The 15,393-nt window shown below is 43.8% G+C and overlaps 1 protein-coding gene across 3 annotated transcripts in view; it reads left to right on the top strand.

The window, feature by feature from the left end:
- SPG7 (SPG7 matrix AAA peptidase subunit, paraplegin) overlaps positions 1-15,393 on the top strand; it is a 42,453-nt gene that overhangs the window by 8,640 nt on the left and 18,420 nt on the right. For all 3 annotated transcript variants that reach the window (XM_028534764.2, XM_036012412.1, XM_036012411.1), the window contains 5 exons: positions 5,767-5,906; positions 7,007-7,109; positions 8,849-8,974; positions 9,329-9,491; positions 9,878-10,051. In XM_028534764.2, the coding sequence (XP_028390565.1) occupies positions 5,767-5,906; positions 7,007-7,109; positions 8,849-8,974; positions 9,329-9,491; positions 9,878-10,051 (706 nt within the window). The remainder of the gene's footprint in view (positions 1-5,766; positions 5,907-7,006; positions 7,110-8,848; positions 8,975-9,328; positions 9,492-9,877; positions 10,052-15,393) is intronic.

Consider the following 15,393-nt stretch of genomic DNA (forward strand, 5'->3'; position numbering starts at 1 on the left):
TCTGTATTTATGAGTCTGTTTGTTTTGGTGGTTCGTTTAGTTTTTTAGATTCCATATTTAAGTAAAATGATACAAATTTGTCTTTCTCTGACTTACTTCACTTAGCATAATTCCCTCTGTCTATATTGCCACAAATGGCAAGGTTTCATTCTTTTTCATGGCTGAGTAATATCCTTGTGTGTGGGTGTGCACGCACATATTCATTTCTTCTTTATTCATTCATCTACTGATGAACGTGTGTTGTTTTCATATCATGGCTATTGTAAGTATTGCTGCAGTGAACATAGAGTTGCATGTATCTTTTCTAATTAGTGTTTCATTTGGTTCAGATAAGTGCCCAGAAGTGGAATTGCGGGATCTTCCTTTGTGTACTGTTACAGCCCTTGTTTTAAAGTCTGTCTTGTCTAATAAAAGTATTGCTATCCCAGCTTTTTTTTAATTTCCATTTTCATAAAATGCCTTTCTCCATCCATTTACTTCCAGTCTGTATCTGAAGTGAGTCTCACATAGGCAGCATATATAAGAGTCTTGTTTTTTTTTTTAATCCATTCAGTCATTCTGTGTCTTTCGAAAGAAAAACTTAGTTCATTTACATTTAAAGTAATTATTGATGAATATGTACTTACTGCAATTTTAATTGTTTTCATACTAAATTTATAAGTGGTTGGTCTATGACATTTACTATATTTGCCTTTACTAATGAAATTTTTTTTTCATGTATTTTCTTATTTCTAGTTTTGGCCTTTCCTTTTCCACTTACAGGATTCCCTTAACATTTCTTATAATGCTGGTTTAGTGGCAGTGAACCTATTAGCTTTTGCTTGTCTGGGGAAATCTTGATCTCTGCTTCAATTCTGAATGATAACCTTACTGGGTAGAGTATTCTGGGTTGTAGGAGTTTCCTCTCATCGTGTAGGATATAGTGTGACACTCCCTTCTGGCCTGTAAAGTCTTTTGTTTATTTATTTTGTTTCTTTACTGATTTTGGGGGGGGTGGCAGAAAGAAAAACATCTATTTGTCATTCCACTTATTTATGCATTCATTGGTTGATTCTTGTATGTGCCTCGACTGGGGACCAAACCTACAACCTTGGCGCATCAGTACAAGTCATTAACCAATAGAGCTACATGGCCAGGGCTGGCCTGCAAAGTTTCTGTTGAAAAATCAGCTGTTAGTCTTCTGGGCATTCCCTTGTATGGAACTATTTGTTTTTTTTCTTGCTGCTTTTAAGTCTTTATTTTTAACTTTTAACAATTTAATAAAAATGTGTCTTGCTGTGGGTTGCTTTGGGTTCACCTTGTTTGGATCTCTCAGTGCTTCTGGGACTTGGATGTCGTTTCCTTTGTCGGGATATGGAAATTTTCAGCCATTGTTTCTTCAAGTAGGTTTTCTATCCCTTGCTCTCTCTCTCTTCTCCTTCTGGAACCCCTGTGATTCAAATATTAGTACACTTGATGTTGTCACAGAAGTTTCTTATGCTATTTTCATTCTTTTTTCTTTTTGATCTTCCAATTGTGTGTTTTTCACTATCTTCTCTTCCTGATTGCTGATCCATTCTTCTGTGTCATCTGATCTGCTGTTTATTCCTTCCAGTGTATTTTTCATTTCAGTTGTTATATTCTTCAGTTCTGATAGGTTTCCTTTTTTTCTCTTTGTTGAAGTTCTCACTGAGTTTATCCACTTATCTGCAGAATGTGATGAGCATCTTCATAACTATTTGAATTCTATCTAATAGACAGCTTGCATCCATTTCATTTAGTTCTTTTTCTAAGGTTTTGTCCTGTTTTTTGTTTGGAGCATATTCTTTTCTCTCATCTTGCCTGTTTGTGTCTCTGTATTAGGTATGTCAGTTACCTCTCCTGGTCTTGAAAAAGTGGTCTCTTTTAGAAGGTGTCCTATGGAGCCTAGTGGTGGAATCACCCTTGTTACCAGAGCCAGGTGCTCCAGAAGTGTTCTCTGTGTGTTCTAGTGTGGCCTCCTGTTGTAATTGGGCTGTAGCTCCTATTGACACACTGGTAGGCAAGGCTGATCCTTTTCCCACTGGCTATGAGGCCTGGCCACAACTGTTGTGGGCTCACTGGTATGTGAGGCAGATATTCAGTGTGATTGGCTGAGAGGCCCAGCCACACTATTGCGGACACACTGCTGTGTGCTGGTGTCAACTGAGGTCACCCACTGAGTGTGGCAATGCAGGAGCCACTTTGGAGGGGTGCCAGCCTGGATGAGTCCCCAGCGAAACACGAGGGTGGTGTGAACAGTGTTAGCAAGGTTAATGGAGAGGTCAGAAATGGTGTCTGCCAGCGTCAGACCAACTAGGTGGAAGGAAAGGAAAGAAAGGGGGGGGAAATGGTGCTCACCAGCACTTCTTACTCAGGAGAAAGTTCTAACAGATACCCTGTCCCTCCAGCATATACCCTAAAATTAGTTAGTGTATCACCTTCATGTGTGACCGAGAAGCTTTTTGAACTGCTGCCTCTGTGCTGGGACTCAGAAAGAAACCTGGGTTTCCTGCAGCCTTTTGCTCTCCTAGATGTCAGTCCTGCTGGTTTTCAAAACCAGATGTTATGGGGGCTCCTCTTCTGGTGTGGATCCCCCAGGCTAGGGATCAGACCCCTCACTTTTGGGGATGACTTCTACCGTTACAATATCCCTCTCACTTTTGAGTCACCACATGGGGAGTTGGTGCGGGGGTAAGGTGGGTCCTGACTAGACTTAGTCTCTACCCCTCCTACCCAGGGTCTGTAGTGTGTCTGTAGTTGTAGAAAATCTGTTCTGCTAGTCTTCAGGTCATTCTCAGAGATATTATATACATAGTTGTAGTTTCGGTGTCAATGAGAGGAGGTGAGCTCAGAATCTTCTTTGCCATCTTGAACTTGAGACTTGTACTTTTTTTAAAAAAAGATTATTTTTAAAGGAATGGAGAAAGAGAGGAAGAGAAACATCAATGTGTGGTTGCCTCTCACATGCCCTGCACTGGGAACCTGGCCTGCAACCCAGGCATGTGCCCTGACTGGGAATTGAAGAGGGGACCAATGACCCTTTAGTTTGGGGGCCTGTTCTTAATCCACTGAGTTACACCAGCCAGGTCAGGAGCCTTGCTCTTGAAAGGCAAATTAGCTTGTCTGTGAAATTTTCCTTATGATTAGTGCACCATCCCTGCAACCCAAAATATTTTCTAAAGTACTTTCCCTGTTCATGTTACTCAGTTGCCCCTGTACTGTCTTTAAGAGTTGTTTTTATTAGTATCTTAATCCAGGATCCATTCATAAATTATGAATTATATTTAATTGTCATGTGTCTTTTTTTTTTAAAGGACACTTGGTTTTTTTTTTAAAGATTTTATTTATTTATTTTTAGGGAGGGAAGGGAGGGAGATAGAGATAGAGATAGATAGAAACATCAATGTGCGGTTGCTGGGGGTTATGGCCTGCAACCCCAGAAATGTACCCTGGCTGGGAATCGAACCTGGGACACTTTGGTTCCCAGCCCGTGCTCCATCCACTGAGCTATGCCAGCCAGGGCTGTCATGTGTCTTTAGTGGCTAAAAGTTCCCATTTTTTGCTAAAAGTTTGGATAGTCCAGGTAAAATTATACCTCTTTCTCCATGCTGGGAGACAGATGGGTCTTCTGGTTTTGATTCACTCAGTTCACACAGAACATGGGGTTAGTCTCTTCTTTGGTGTATTCTCTCCTTTACACCATGCTCCCAGAGCATGCCCTGATTGCATTCCGATATCTACTGTAGTTTTGTTGTTATTGTTTTTTTTAAGATTCCAGTTTTTATTTATTTATTTATTTATTTATTTATTTATTTATTTACTTTAGAAAGGGGAAGGGAGAGAGAAAGAGGGAGAGAAACATTAGTGTGTGGCTGCCTCTCACATGCTGCCTACTGAGGACTTGGCCCACAGCCCCAGCATATGCCCCGACTGGGAATCGAACCAGCGACCTTTTGGTTCTCAGGCCAGCACTCAATCCACTGAGCCACACTACTCTGGTTTTTGAATAGGGTTGAGATGTCAGTGGAATGCTTATCCTATCTTAAGATGCTTGGCTTTAGGTCCGCTGCAGCCCAGTAAGTTTCTCTTTCAGATCAAGTCTCCAACATGGTGTTTTCAGCTGGTTATCAGTTTACAAAGGCTTATAATTTAGTTGGGGTGATAGCATCAACACATAGTTTTCTGAATTGCAAAAGTTAAATTCCAGCACAGTTCAGAAATGAGTGGTGGTGATGCATGCTGCTTGTTTCTGAGTAGTGAGTGGCCTGGCTGGCTGCTGTAGGGCCTTACAGAAGTGAGAGGATGATTTGGGCCCAGGTGACCAGAGAAAATTTTATAGAGGTTGTGGGCATTGAATTGGCCTCTGGAATCATACATTGTATTCTTGGATCTTGGCATAGAAAGAGGATCATTTCTACATTTTTCCCTTCTATGCCAATTGTGACTTCAGTTACATGGCCAGACCAGTGATCTAGGCATTGGAGTAGTCCAGATCAAATACTTGGGGTCTGTTAGGTTAGTTCAGCAACTGAAGCCACTGGGTGTTACAGCACAGGTCATGGTCACTATGTTGTGACTTGTGGGTCCTCTTGTCTGCCTTTTCACCTGGCCTGCTGTCTCCCATAGGGAGCCTGGCTGACTGCTCTCATAGTGACACCTATTCCACAAGAGATTTTTCTGCAGCTCCTAACAGCCCCGGGGGAATTCTGGTTGCTCAGGTTAGACTGCAAGAGTGTTTAGAACCGGAGCTTGGAACAGTTTAACTTTGGAAAGCATGTGGAGTAGGCTGTTAGGAAAATGATGTGGAATCCATAAGACACAGTCCAGGTTGGTGGGAAGAATGAGGAGTACCCTACCCATGCTCCCACCTCTTGTGCGTTGCACGGATGTTCTTTCTGTAGAGGTTTCAGCCTAGCTCAGGAGTGATCAATCCCTGTGATGAGGTCAACCTATTGAGATGGGACTTGGGGACTCAATGTGGACTCCTAGACTGGTTTTGAGCTTTCCTCTCAGTGAAGCCTGTGTACTTGGGGAAGGTGCTGATTTCACTTTAGGAAACTTTCCATCTGCTTACTTTTCCTTAGTCTCTTTATCTGGGGAAGGTTTTCTAAGAAATAAGACACCCACTTAGTTGAATTTCAGATTCAGCCAATGGTCAAACCCAACACCTGCATTTTTTGCCGTAGTAAGTGGACTGTGCATCCTCAGTCCAGTACTCAGACTTGTCTCTGTGTTCTCTGTGTGTCTCTGTTGTCTCTGTGTCCCACTCAGTTGAGTGGGACAGGGTGCTGAGTTTAGAATGCAATGCCTCCTCCAATTTTCTAAAATGCTTCTATTTGTGAAAATAAAAGAAAGCATATCTATTGAAAATTTGTGCCCTGGCTGGCGTAGCTCAGTGGATTGAGAGCGGGCTGGGAACCAAAGTGTCCCAGGTTCGATTCCCAGCCAGGGTACATTCCTGGGTTGCAGGCCATAACCCCCAGCAACCGCACATTGATGTCTCTGTCTCTCTCTCTGTCTCTCTCTCTCTGTCTCTCTCTCTCTCCCCCCTTCTCTTCTCTAAAAATAAATAAAATCTTTAAAAAAAAAGAAAAACCTAGGAAGCTAGTATTAAAAAAAAAAGAAAGAAAATTTGTTATAATTGTGTTTGAGACAATTACAATTCTTTAGATGTGAAAGTAGTTTCTGAATGACAACTGTGTGTTTGAGGGATTGGCAGTCTGTCCCCTTCATCACTCTCACAGTCCCTCTGCCTTCTGCCCCCAGAGACTGGCCTTGATGTACCGAATGCAGGTGGCAAACATCGACAAATTTGAAGAGAAGCTTCGAGCGGCTGAAGATGAGCTGAATATCGAAGGCAAGGACAGGATTCCAGTTTCCTATAAGCGTACGGGATTCTTTGGAAAGTATGTTGGTCAATTTTGTCAGCCCTTGAACTAGACCAAGCGTGGCTTTATAATGTGAGAAACAAACCACACACAGAAATCTGAAACTGGCTTTCCTATAGTTAACTAGACTCTCTTGTGGGAGGGTAAATAACATATGAGTGAATGACATAACATTGGGAAGTTTGGAATTGTGTGAGCCTGTTGGAATTTTTAGTTGCTTACTCCAGTTGTGTGGTTGCATTTATGAATTTAGCACGTGTGGGGTTAGCTGTCTTCTACAAATAGGAAAATGGAATAGAAAGGGGAGAAGCACCAATATCCAGCAGGAATTCTTGGTTCCATGTTTCAGAAAGAATTTAGGGGTTGTAGGCCATGGGCCTGCAGACTCCTTAGTGGGAACAGATCAGTCAGCACAGTCAGGGGTTCTAATTGCATGCTGGGACCAACAGTGGCTAAAAGCTGGGTAGAGAGGTTTATTGTTGACTTGTGGACATGCTTTGTAATTCTGATAAGGCTCAGTGACTGGCAAGCACATCTATGAAATGATGAGCCTCTAAATTCTACAGCCCACTGGCTCCTGAAGGCTTGGGGTTCTGAGGCTGCACCTCTACTTGATTGTAGGAATAACAGGGGTATAGGGCAGATGGGTGGCTTACATCTTCATGTGGAGGGCTGGCATCCCAAGGTGTACTTTTTATTCTAGGCTTATTCTGCCTTACTAACCAAAATTAATGGTCTCCTTTTGAAAACAAAATTTATTGAACGTGAAAACCCACTGTGGTTGGTTCTTTAATTGTCACAAGGCTCTCTCTATATAACAGGGTGAGTGTGCAGTATCAGCTATTCTGGCTTCATGCCAAGATTACATTCTGCATCTCCAACATTTCCCCACTTCATCCGGTAGTTTAGGCAAACTTTACAAAAGAGGGTAATTGGTGAGAACTGGACAAGGAAATTGTTTTCACAACCATTTGTTTTACAAGTTGCTCTCAGAGGGAGGGGTAGCTCTTCTCATCTTTGAAATGTCCGTGGTCCCTATCCCTGCCTTGGTAAGGTGTAACTGTCAGCTGCCTTGCGGCCACTTCTGAGCCTGTAACTGCCTCTCTTTCTCTCACTAGTGCCCTCTATGCCTTGGGGATGACAGCAGTAGGCTTGGCCATCCTGTGGTATGTTTTTCGTTTGGCTGGAATGACTGGAAGGGAAGGAGGATTCAGTGCTTTTGTAAGTTTTACAAATCACATCTCACTGAACTAGCAGTCTTAGGATTTGTGTGTATGTTCCTGCCAAATGCTTTTCCCATAAACAACAGAGTAAGTGTATGGTGAAAATTAACCTGTTGGAGAGGCCAGCCTGGAGCCATAATTTGGCAGCTCATCTTTTCTTCTGCTTGGCTGATGGAGGGGGCACAGTAACCAGCTCTCATTGAGGCCCCTTTTCCTTGACTTGTGGGGTATCTGAGCCAAGGGCATTTATGGGGCAGCATTTTTTGCAGTTTTTATCATTAGCTGGGCATGGCTGTTTTTGGTTTCCCTGCTAGCTACACCGAGAAATTTTAAAGGTTGTCTTTAAAAGAACATCCACAATATACTTTAAAATATTCTATTTTTGTGGCATTCATCATTACGTGCACTTCTCTTTCCCATTAGGTTGTATGTGGCTAATTATCTGCATCAACAGAGGGGCCAGGGAGGTGGGGCCACATCTGCAGAGGGCATCTCCTGCTTTCTCCCTGGGCAGCATGGTGTCCCAATTTGCTACTTGTTACATATTTTTGGCTGTTTATTTTTATCATTGTATTTAAATAATACTCTGATGAATTCTGTGCACACGTATCTTTTGAGAGCTTGTCTTAATTATTTGCCTATGGGTCTTCCTAAAAGTAGATTGGTTGAAGTTTATATACCTCACTAAGACCTTTAGCTCTCCTGCTTGATTGCTGTCCAGAAATTTACCAATTAATATTTCTACCAAGACTCCCCAGGATTGTTACTATATTAACTTTTGTGTTTTTTTATATTTTAATTTTATTTTTAAAAACATTTATTTATTTATTTTTAGCAGAGGGAGAGGGAGAAAGAGAGGGGGAGAAACAAAAATGTGTGGTTGCCTCTCACATGCCCCCCATGGGGGACCTGCCCCACAACCCAGACATGTGCCCTGACTGGGAATCAAACTAGCGACCCTTTGGTTTGCAGGCTGGTGCTCATCCACTGAACCACACCAGCCAGGGCAACTACATTATTTTTGTAAAATGTTTTTATTGAATTTATTGGGGCAACATTGGTTAATATAGGCTTCACATGTACAATTCTATACTATATCATCTGTATTCAATTTTATTTGTTTTTTAAAATACTTTATTTGTTTATTTTCAGAGAGAGGAGAAGGGAGAGAGAAAGGGAGGGAGAGAAACATCAGTTGGTTGCCTCTTGCTCTCCCCCAGCCGGGGACATAGTCTACAACCCAGGCATGTGTCCTGACAGGGAATTGAACAGGCATCCTCTCAGTTCACAGGCCTGTGCTCAATCCACTGAGACATACCAATCAAGGCTGTATTTAATTACTTTTATAATCAGAAAAACAAATTACACAGTAGTGGGGAAAATCTTATAGAAATATAAGATGGTTTATGCAAAAGACATTGTTAGATTACCTAGTTTGTGGGGGGAGTTTTTAGTTTTATTTTTTTAAGGCAAATTGTTAAGTGCTAGATAGCTTTCTTACTGTTGACTATGTAAAATAAACACTTCCCCTTGTATGTCTGAAATGTGACCTTAACTGCCATCTGCATGAGTGGAGAGGCTGGGGGTTAGTCCCTCTGGGTGGTGGGAGGAGGGTCCATGAGATCCTCCAGCAGAGGGGAGGTGGGGATGCAGGGGCGGGGCAGGCAGGGCCAGCACTGAGGCTCCCATCTAGCTCTGGGAGTGCACAGCACCCTGTCTTTTGTTCTTTCTGCCCAGAATCAGCTTAAAATGGCTCGTTTCACGATTGTGGATGGCAAGATGGGGAAGGGAGTTAGCTTCAAAGATGTGGCAGGAATGCATGAAGCCAAACTGGAGGTCAAAGAGTTTGTGGATTATCTGAAGGTACGTAAGCACATGTGCTGAGCAGGAGATGGGTGTGAATGCTCTCCCAGAGGGGAGAACTGCATTGATCATATGTGTGTACTGTGTGGTGAGCTGACTGTGCTGAGGTGGGGACACACATGTACTGCACAGGCTGTTGCCTGTTAAATAGGCAGTGTGGCCTAGTGTACAGTTGTTGACCAGCAGGAGGGCTGAGAGCCAGTCATTGACCATACTCAGAACCTCTGGGACACTGGCTCATGGCACCACAGCTGATTCATGTCAGCACATGAATTGACCCTTAGAGGGTTCATTTCTTGAAAATTCTGTTTGAAAAACCTGTGGTTACTGTCATATTTTCTGCTACTTTTCTAGAGTCCAGAGCGCTTCCTTCAGCTTGGCGCCAAAGTTCCGAAGGGTGCACTTTTGCTTGGGCCCCCTGGCTGTGGGAAGACACTGCTGGCCAAGGCCGTGGCGACAGAGGCCCAGGTGCCCTTCTTGGCGATGGCCGGCCCAGAGTTCGTGGAGGTTATTGGAGGTAGGCATCACCTGGAGGGCTGCAGACAGGCTTGCCTGACATTTGTCCAGGTTGGCCCTCCGTTCATGTGTTCTCCCTCAGGTGGCTAAATTAATGAAATAGGGGGAATAAAGAAGGAAAAATGAAACCTATATTATGGGGAACATTGTGTTTACATAGAGAATTATGTGATGATGTTCTTTGAAGCTGCTTCTTTGGGTAGTCCTGGGAGGCCTCAGGAGGGTGAACATCCTCTGATCTCCACTGTGACAGGACCTAGTTTTGTTTGCATGAGTGGGTGCTTGCTGAGATTTCATCATCCTTACTGCTCTGCTCTGGGCTTTGGCCCAAGAGTGGGGTTCAACTCCCATGACTTGTCTGCTCCCTGGCCCTTTGTGTCCCCTCAGGCCTCGGTGCTGCCCGTGTGCGGAGCCTCTTCAAGGAGGCCCGGGCCCGGGCCCCCTGCATTGTCTATATCGATGAGATTGATGCTGTGGGCAAGAAGCGCTCCACCAGCATGTCTGGCTTTTCCAACACAGAGGAGGAGCAGACTCTCAACCAGCTTCTGGTGGAAATGGACGGTGAGCACCCTCCCTCGCTGCTTCAGCGTGGGGAGAAGGGTTTTCAGCTTTTTCTAAACAGTCCTTTACTAGTTGGATTGCACTGCTTATGTTTGTTGTTCCAGAACCTTACACTAATGCTCATCTGCATTTTATTTTTGTCCAATCTCTGGTCTGTACCTTTTCTCCACCTTACCACTTGCCGTAGGTAAGGGTTATAATCAGCACACAGAGAATCATTGTTTAGTGATAATAACTAGAAACAAGGTCAGTTTAAGAACTGTTCTTCATTTTCCTGCACTCAAGAAACACAGCTTTTAATGTAAAAAGTCAAGGGAATGGTAGAGAAAAAAAAGAAAAACTCCTAGGAATATAAGTGGCAGGTCAGGCCATGAAGAAGTTTTTCAGTTTTGAATGATCCCAGTTGATTGTGCTGTTTTGTGTGTTTCTATATGCTATCTTGGTTGAAGGGTGACCCAGATGGAGGGTGGAGTAGGACATTCATGGAAACTGATGTGTCTGTTGCACTGAGGGAAGGTTCTGGGTTTGCCACCTTTGAAAATGACTTCTGGACTGGCTTCTGCACAATTCCTCCCTCCCTCCCTCTCTCTCCCTTCCCCCCTCCCTTTCTTTCTTCTTCTCTCCCTTTCTTCCTCCCTCCCTCCCTCCCTTCCTTCCTTCCTTCCTTCGACCCAGTAAAGGTGACATGGAATTGTTTTCTTTTGAGCTACTTTGGTAAGATCCTCTTTTTGTATTTGTATGTATAGATATGGGATGTTTATTTTTATTGTGATGAAATATATATAGTATAAAATTTACCATTCTAGCCATTTTCAGTGTACAGTTCAGTGGCATTAAGTACATTCTTCTTGTTGGCACCCACCACCACCACCCATCTGTAGAACTTTCTCATCCCAGCTGAAACTCTATCCCCACAAAACACTAACTCTCTATTCCCTACCCCAGTCCCTGGTGCCCAGCCTTCTACTTTCTGTCTATGAATTTGACTACTGTAAGGACTTCATATAAATGGAATCATAGTATTTATCCTGTTGTGTCTGGCTTATTTCACTGAGCATCTTGTCCTCAAGGTTCATTCATGTTGTTGAATGTGTCAGAATTTCCTTCCTTTTTAAGGCTGAATAATACTCCGTTGAATAGATAGATTACATTTTATTTATCCGTTTGTCTGTTGATGGACACTTCTGGCTATTGTGAATGACGCTGCTGTGAACATGGGCATACAGATACCTCATCATGTCCCACCTGTGTAAGATCCATTTTTAGCTTTTCTTTTAATCACAAATCTATTTGTATCTTGGCTATTGTAGATGAGGGAGACATTTTTTTCTCAATGTATTTTTGGTTGTAAAAGAACCATTTATTTGTGTATTTATTTTCCCTTTTAAAGTGTTCTTGGACCCTGGCTGGTACAGCTCAGTAGATTGAGAGCTGGCCTATGAACTGAAAGGTTGCCAGTTTGATTCCCAGTCAAACTGGGAATGCCCAGCCTTGGGTATATGCCCGGTTGGTGGGCCAGATCCCCAGTTGGGGGAGTGTGAGAAGCAACTGATCAATGTATCTCTTGCACATCGATGTTTTTCTCCCCCTCTCTCTAAAAATAAATAAATAAAGTCTTTAAAAAAATAAAGTGTTCTTGATTTTATGTGACTAAGCGTGAAACTTTTTTAACCTATCATTTTGAAATAATTCCAGACTTAAAAAAAATGTTGCAGAAGCAGTCAGAGTCCCTTTATACCTTCCCCCCAAGCTTTTGAAGGCTGGCATGGCTGTGACCAGGATGTAGGATGTCCATGAAGGTTGCCTCTTCACCCACAGCTGTGCCTTCTCTGGTCTAGGATCCAGTGCAGCCAACATGACACATTTGGTGGTTTCTCTTTTGTCTCTTCCAGCCTGGGACCGATTCTCCATCTTCATTTTTGTGACCATGATGCTTTTCTAGTCCAGTCCCGTTAAAGGGCATCCCCACTGTGATGCTGTGCTATGTCCTCAGAGTTAGGTGTCGTTGTGCATTTTTGTCAGGGAAAACAGCAGTCTTGGTTTCTGTCACACACATGGCATGGCTACACCTTGCCCATGGTGCTGAGATTCTGACTGTGGCCTGGGGCAGGCGTGGTGGGGCCTGTCTTGAGTAGGTCAGAGGAGCTGATACATAGGGAAGCATTTTGTAAGCTCTGTGAGCTCTTCAGTTTTAAAATTAAAGTATAATCTCTAACAAAGTGGAGGAAGGGACTGTGTCGTTATACTGTAAGAACAGTTTCCCCTGGAGCTGTCTTGTAGACCTCCTGCATCCCCCCTGTGTCTTTCATCCAGTCAAAGCTCAGGGACTATTTATCGCACAAACAGTCAAGATCTGAGGAGCTGTCTTCCACAGGAACAGCAAGCTTTCCTGATAAGGAATTTTCCAAATACCTCGGTGTCTTTAGAGATGTAAACAGAGTGAGCGGTCAGGAGACACACCCTCGGAGATGGGGGTCCTTCAAGAACACTTTCCAGGCTAGAGTCCTGGGACTCCTACCCTGGAGCCCTGTGTTCCAGACCTACTCTAACTGTTCCTCCACCCAGTGCCGCTGTGGCAGTTGAGATCTGTTTGTCAAGTGAGGCACTGTTTTATAATTTAAAAAGTTAACTGCTGCCCTGGCCTGGTAGCTGAGGTGGTTAGAGCGTCGTCCCAGTACACCGAGGTGGTGAATTTGATCCCCGGTCAGGGCACATACAAGAGCCAACCAGTGAATGCATAAATAAGTGGGACAACAGATGGATGTGTCTCTCTTCCTTCTCTCCCCCTTCCTCTCTCTAAAATCAATTAAAAAATTAAAAAGTTACCCTCTGGGTCTCCAACTTTTTTATTACTAATTTTTTAACATATCACTAAACAGTATAATAAATAATATTTTATGGTTAGCACACGTGTGAAAATTATGACGGTGGTAGTTTACATTACATTTGCAGGACTTTGATTTTTCACCCCTCCCTTTTTTCCTTCAGAGTAGTCCTTGAGTATCAGCCAGTGTTTGGTGGTTTCATCTAGTAAGTTTTTTGCTTCATTTATTGTTGACTGACTGATTGATTTTTATCCTCGCCTGAGGACATTTTTTTTTTCATTGCTTTTTAGAGAGAGGAAGGGAGGGAAAGAAACATTGATATGAGTGAGATACATTGATTAGTTGCCTCCTATGTGCATCTGGATTGGGGCATCCAGATTGGGGATCACAAGCGTCCACACCCAGTTAGGGATCAAACCTGCAACCTTCTGGTTATAGGACAACACTCCAACCAACTGAGCCACAGCGGCATGTACGCTTCATTTGTCTTGGTTGCCGAGTATGGAGATCCACCTTTATCTGGGTGACTCACAATCATGATTCTCCTATGAGCTGTTCTAATTTTGGCCTTGCTAACAGATGAGCTTGCCCCCAAAATCAGACTAGCTTCTCACCTACTCATTTTCTGTTCAAATCCTGTCTTATAGTAGGATGAAAGGCTAGAAGTTGAAATCTTTTTTACAATTTCTGTGATTACTTATTCTAGAGGTTTCCAGATCTGAAATACATAGTGAACTGCAAATGCAAAAGCTGCAACACCCAGTCCTTCAGCTGTCAAGTTCTTGCTAGTCCCTAGCTGATTTCCACATCTCGCTGTTTGGTCAAGGGTGGCAGGTACTCAGTACAGTGCAGGCTTTTGCCAGCAGGGGCAGCAATGGCAATGCAGCCAGGGGAGACATGGCCTGCTTCACTGCTGCCTGTGTGGGTTTCTGGCTTTTTGTTTTGTTTTAAATTTTTATTTATTGATTTTAGAGGGAGAGAACTTGAGTTGTTCCACTTACTGATGCATTCATTGGTCGATTCTTGTTTGTGCCTTAACCAGGGATCAAATGCACAATCTTGGCGTTTGGAGTGTCACTCAGACCAGCTGAGCTACCTGGCCAGGCCTCCAGTGGGCCTCCAACATTTAAGAAACCATATGGAATTGCTTTTCTTTTAAATAGCTTTCCATGATCTCTTAGTGGTGTTCCACCTTCAGTGTGGCTTTGGTGATTGCTTCCAGAGGTAGTTTTCGAGTCCTAAAGACATCTAAAAGACCCCTCGAGTCCTGGCTTTGATGGGTCAGGTGGGCAGATGGCAGAGACTGGCCAAAGCCTGAGGCCAGCTATCAGCTGTGACAGACCAATCTGGGACCCAGCACTGTGCATGTGATGCTCTGCCATCAGCAGTGCCAGATTTTAATGAGAGCTTCTGGTTACCTCTTTAAAAGAATGAGTAATCTTTGTGAAACCAAGTTGACAAAGGGGAGAGGTTATTTGAAAGTTGTCAGATGATGAGTTGACAGTTCAAACCTGATAGGTCATCAAGTTCCACTGCCCTGCCTGATGGCAGTGATGGCTACCTTGTCCTTCAGCTCCCACAGGTGGCCATACAAGCCTTGGACCCGAGGCATGCTCGTGGACTGTGGAAGGATGCTGCAGGGGTCATACCCGTCCTCTCTTCTCTGAGCCATGATTTTCTGATGTTACAGTGAGGTGAAAGTTCATGACCTCATCTGTGGTTCTGTGCCCTTCTGAGTGTGACAGAGCATCATTCCTGGTGATTACGAAGGGATCCCCACTGGCTCTCACTGACTGAGCACTCAGGACCATGGGAAGCACTGCACGTCTGTCTCTTTCTGCTTATACTGCTTTTCACACTGAAGACAGAGACCACCCTTTTGGGCAGGCTTGAGCCCACCAGGAAGCATTTACCAGATGGCATCTTCCTCTGAGCTGAACCTCTCTCTGCTGCCATAAAAAGAGCTGTTTCTGCCCCAGGATTTGCTCATGCCCGGAACCCCTGACTAAAGGCCTCTTGTTGGGCCAGGCCAGTAGCAAACAAGTCTCTGTGTGCACAGACACAGCTGAGCCTTCTCAGCCCTTCAGCTGTGTCTGAAGAGTCTTTGTTACTCCTTGGGGGATAGCAGTTTCTATTCATGGAAGTACAGAGTGCAGAGCAGATGCTGTGCCGGTCGTGGGAAAAGCTTGCTGAGGAAGAGAAGTCCTCCCCGTCACAGGTCAGGCAGAGTGGGCCTTGCAGAACCGCCAGACCATGTGTGAAGGGCACCTGCATCCAAGAACACTGGGCCCAGCTGAGCGAACTACAGACAGTCACCTTTTTACAGTTTGATTGGCAGAAAGAAGGCTTTGCAGTGAGTGTCCTCTGCGATGGACGTGTTTGACCCTCTGTGTTAGAAAGTGTGGGAGAAAATAGACTCTGATTCTGCCTGAAGTTATTAGAAACCCCCTGCTACTGTGCACATAGCCCTTTCCATTTTAATTTAGGATCCATTTCACAGTAATAATTGTATAAGGT

This window comes from Phyllostomus discolor, chromosome 12, assembly GCF_004126475.2.
Source record: "Phyllostomus discolor isolate MPI-MPIP mPhyDis1 chromosome 12, mPhyDis1.pri.v3, whole genome shotgun sequence".
NCBI lineage: Eukaryota > Metazoa > Chordata > Mammalia > Chiroptera > Phyllostomidae > Phyllostomus > Phyllostomus discolor.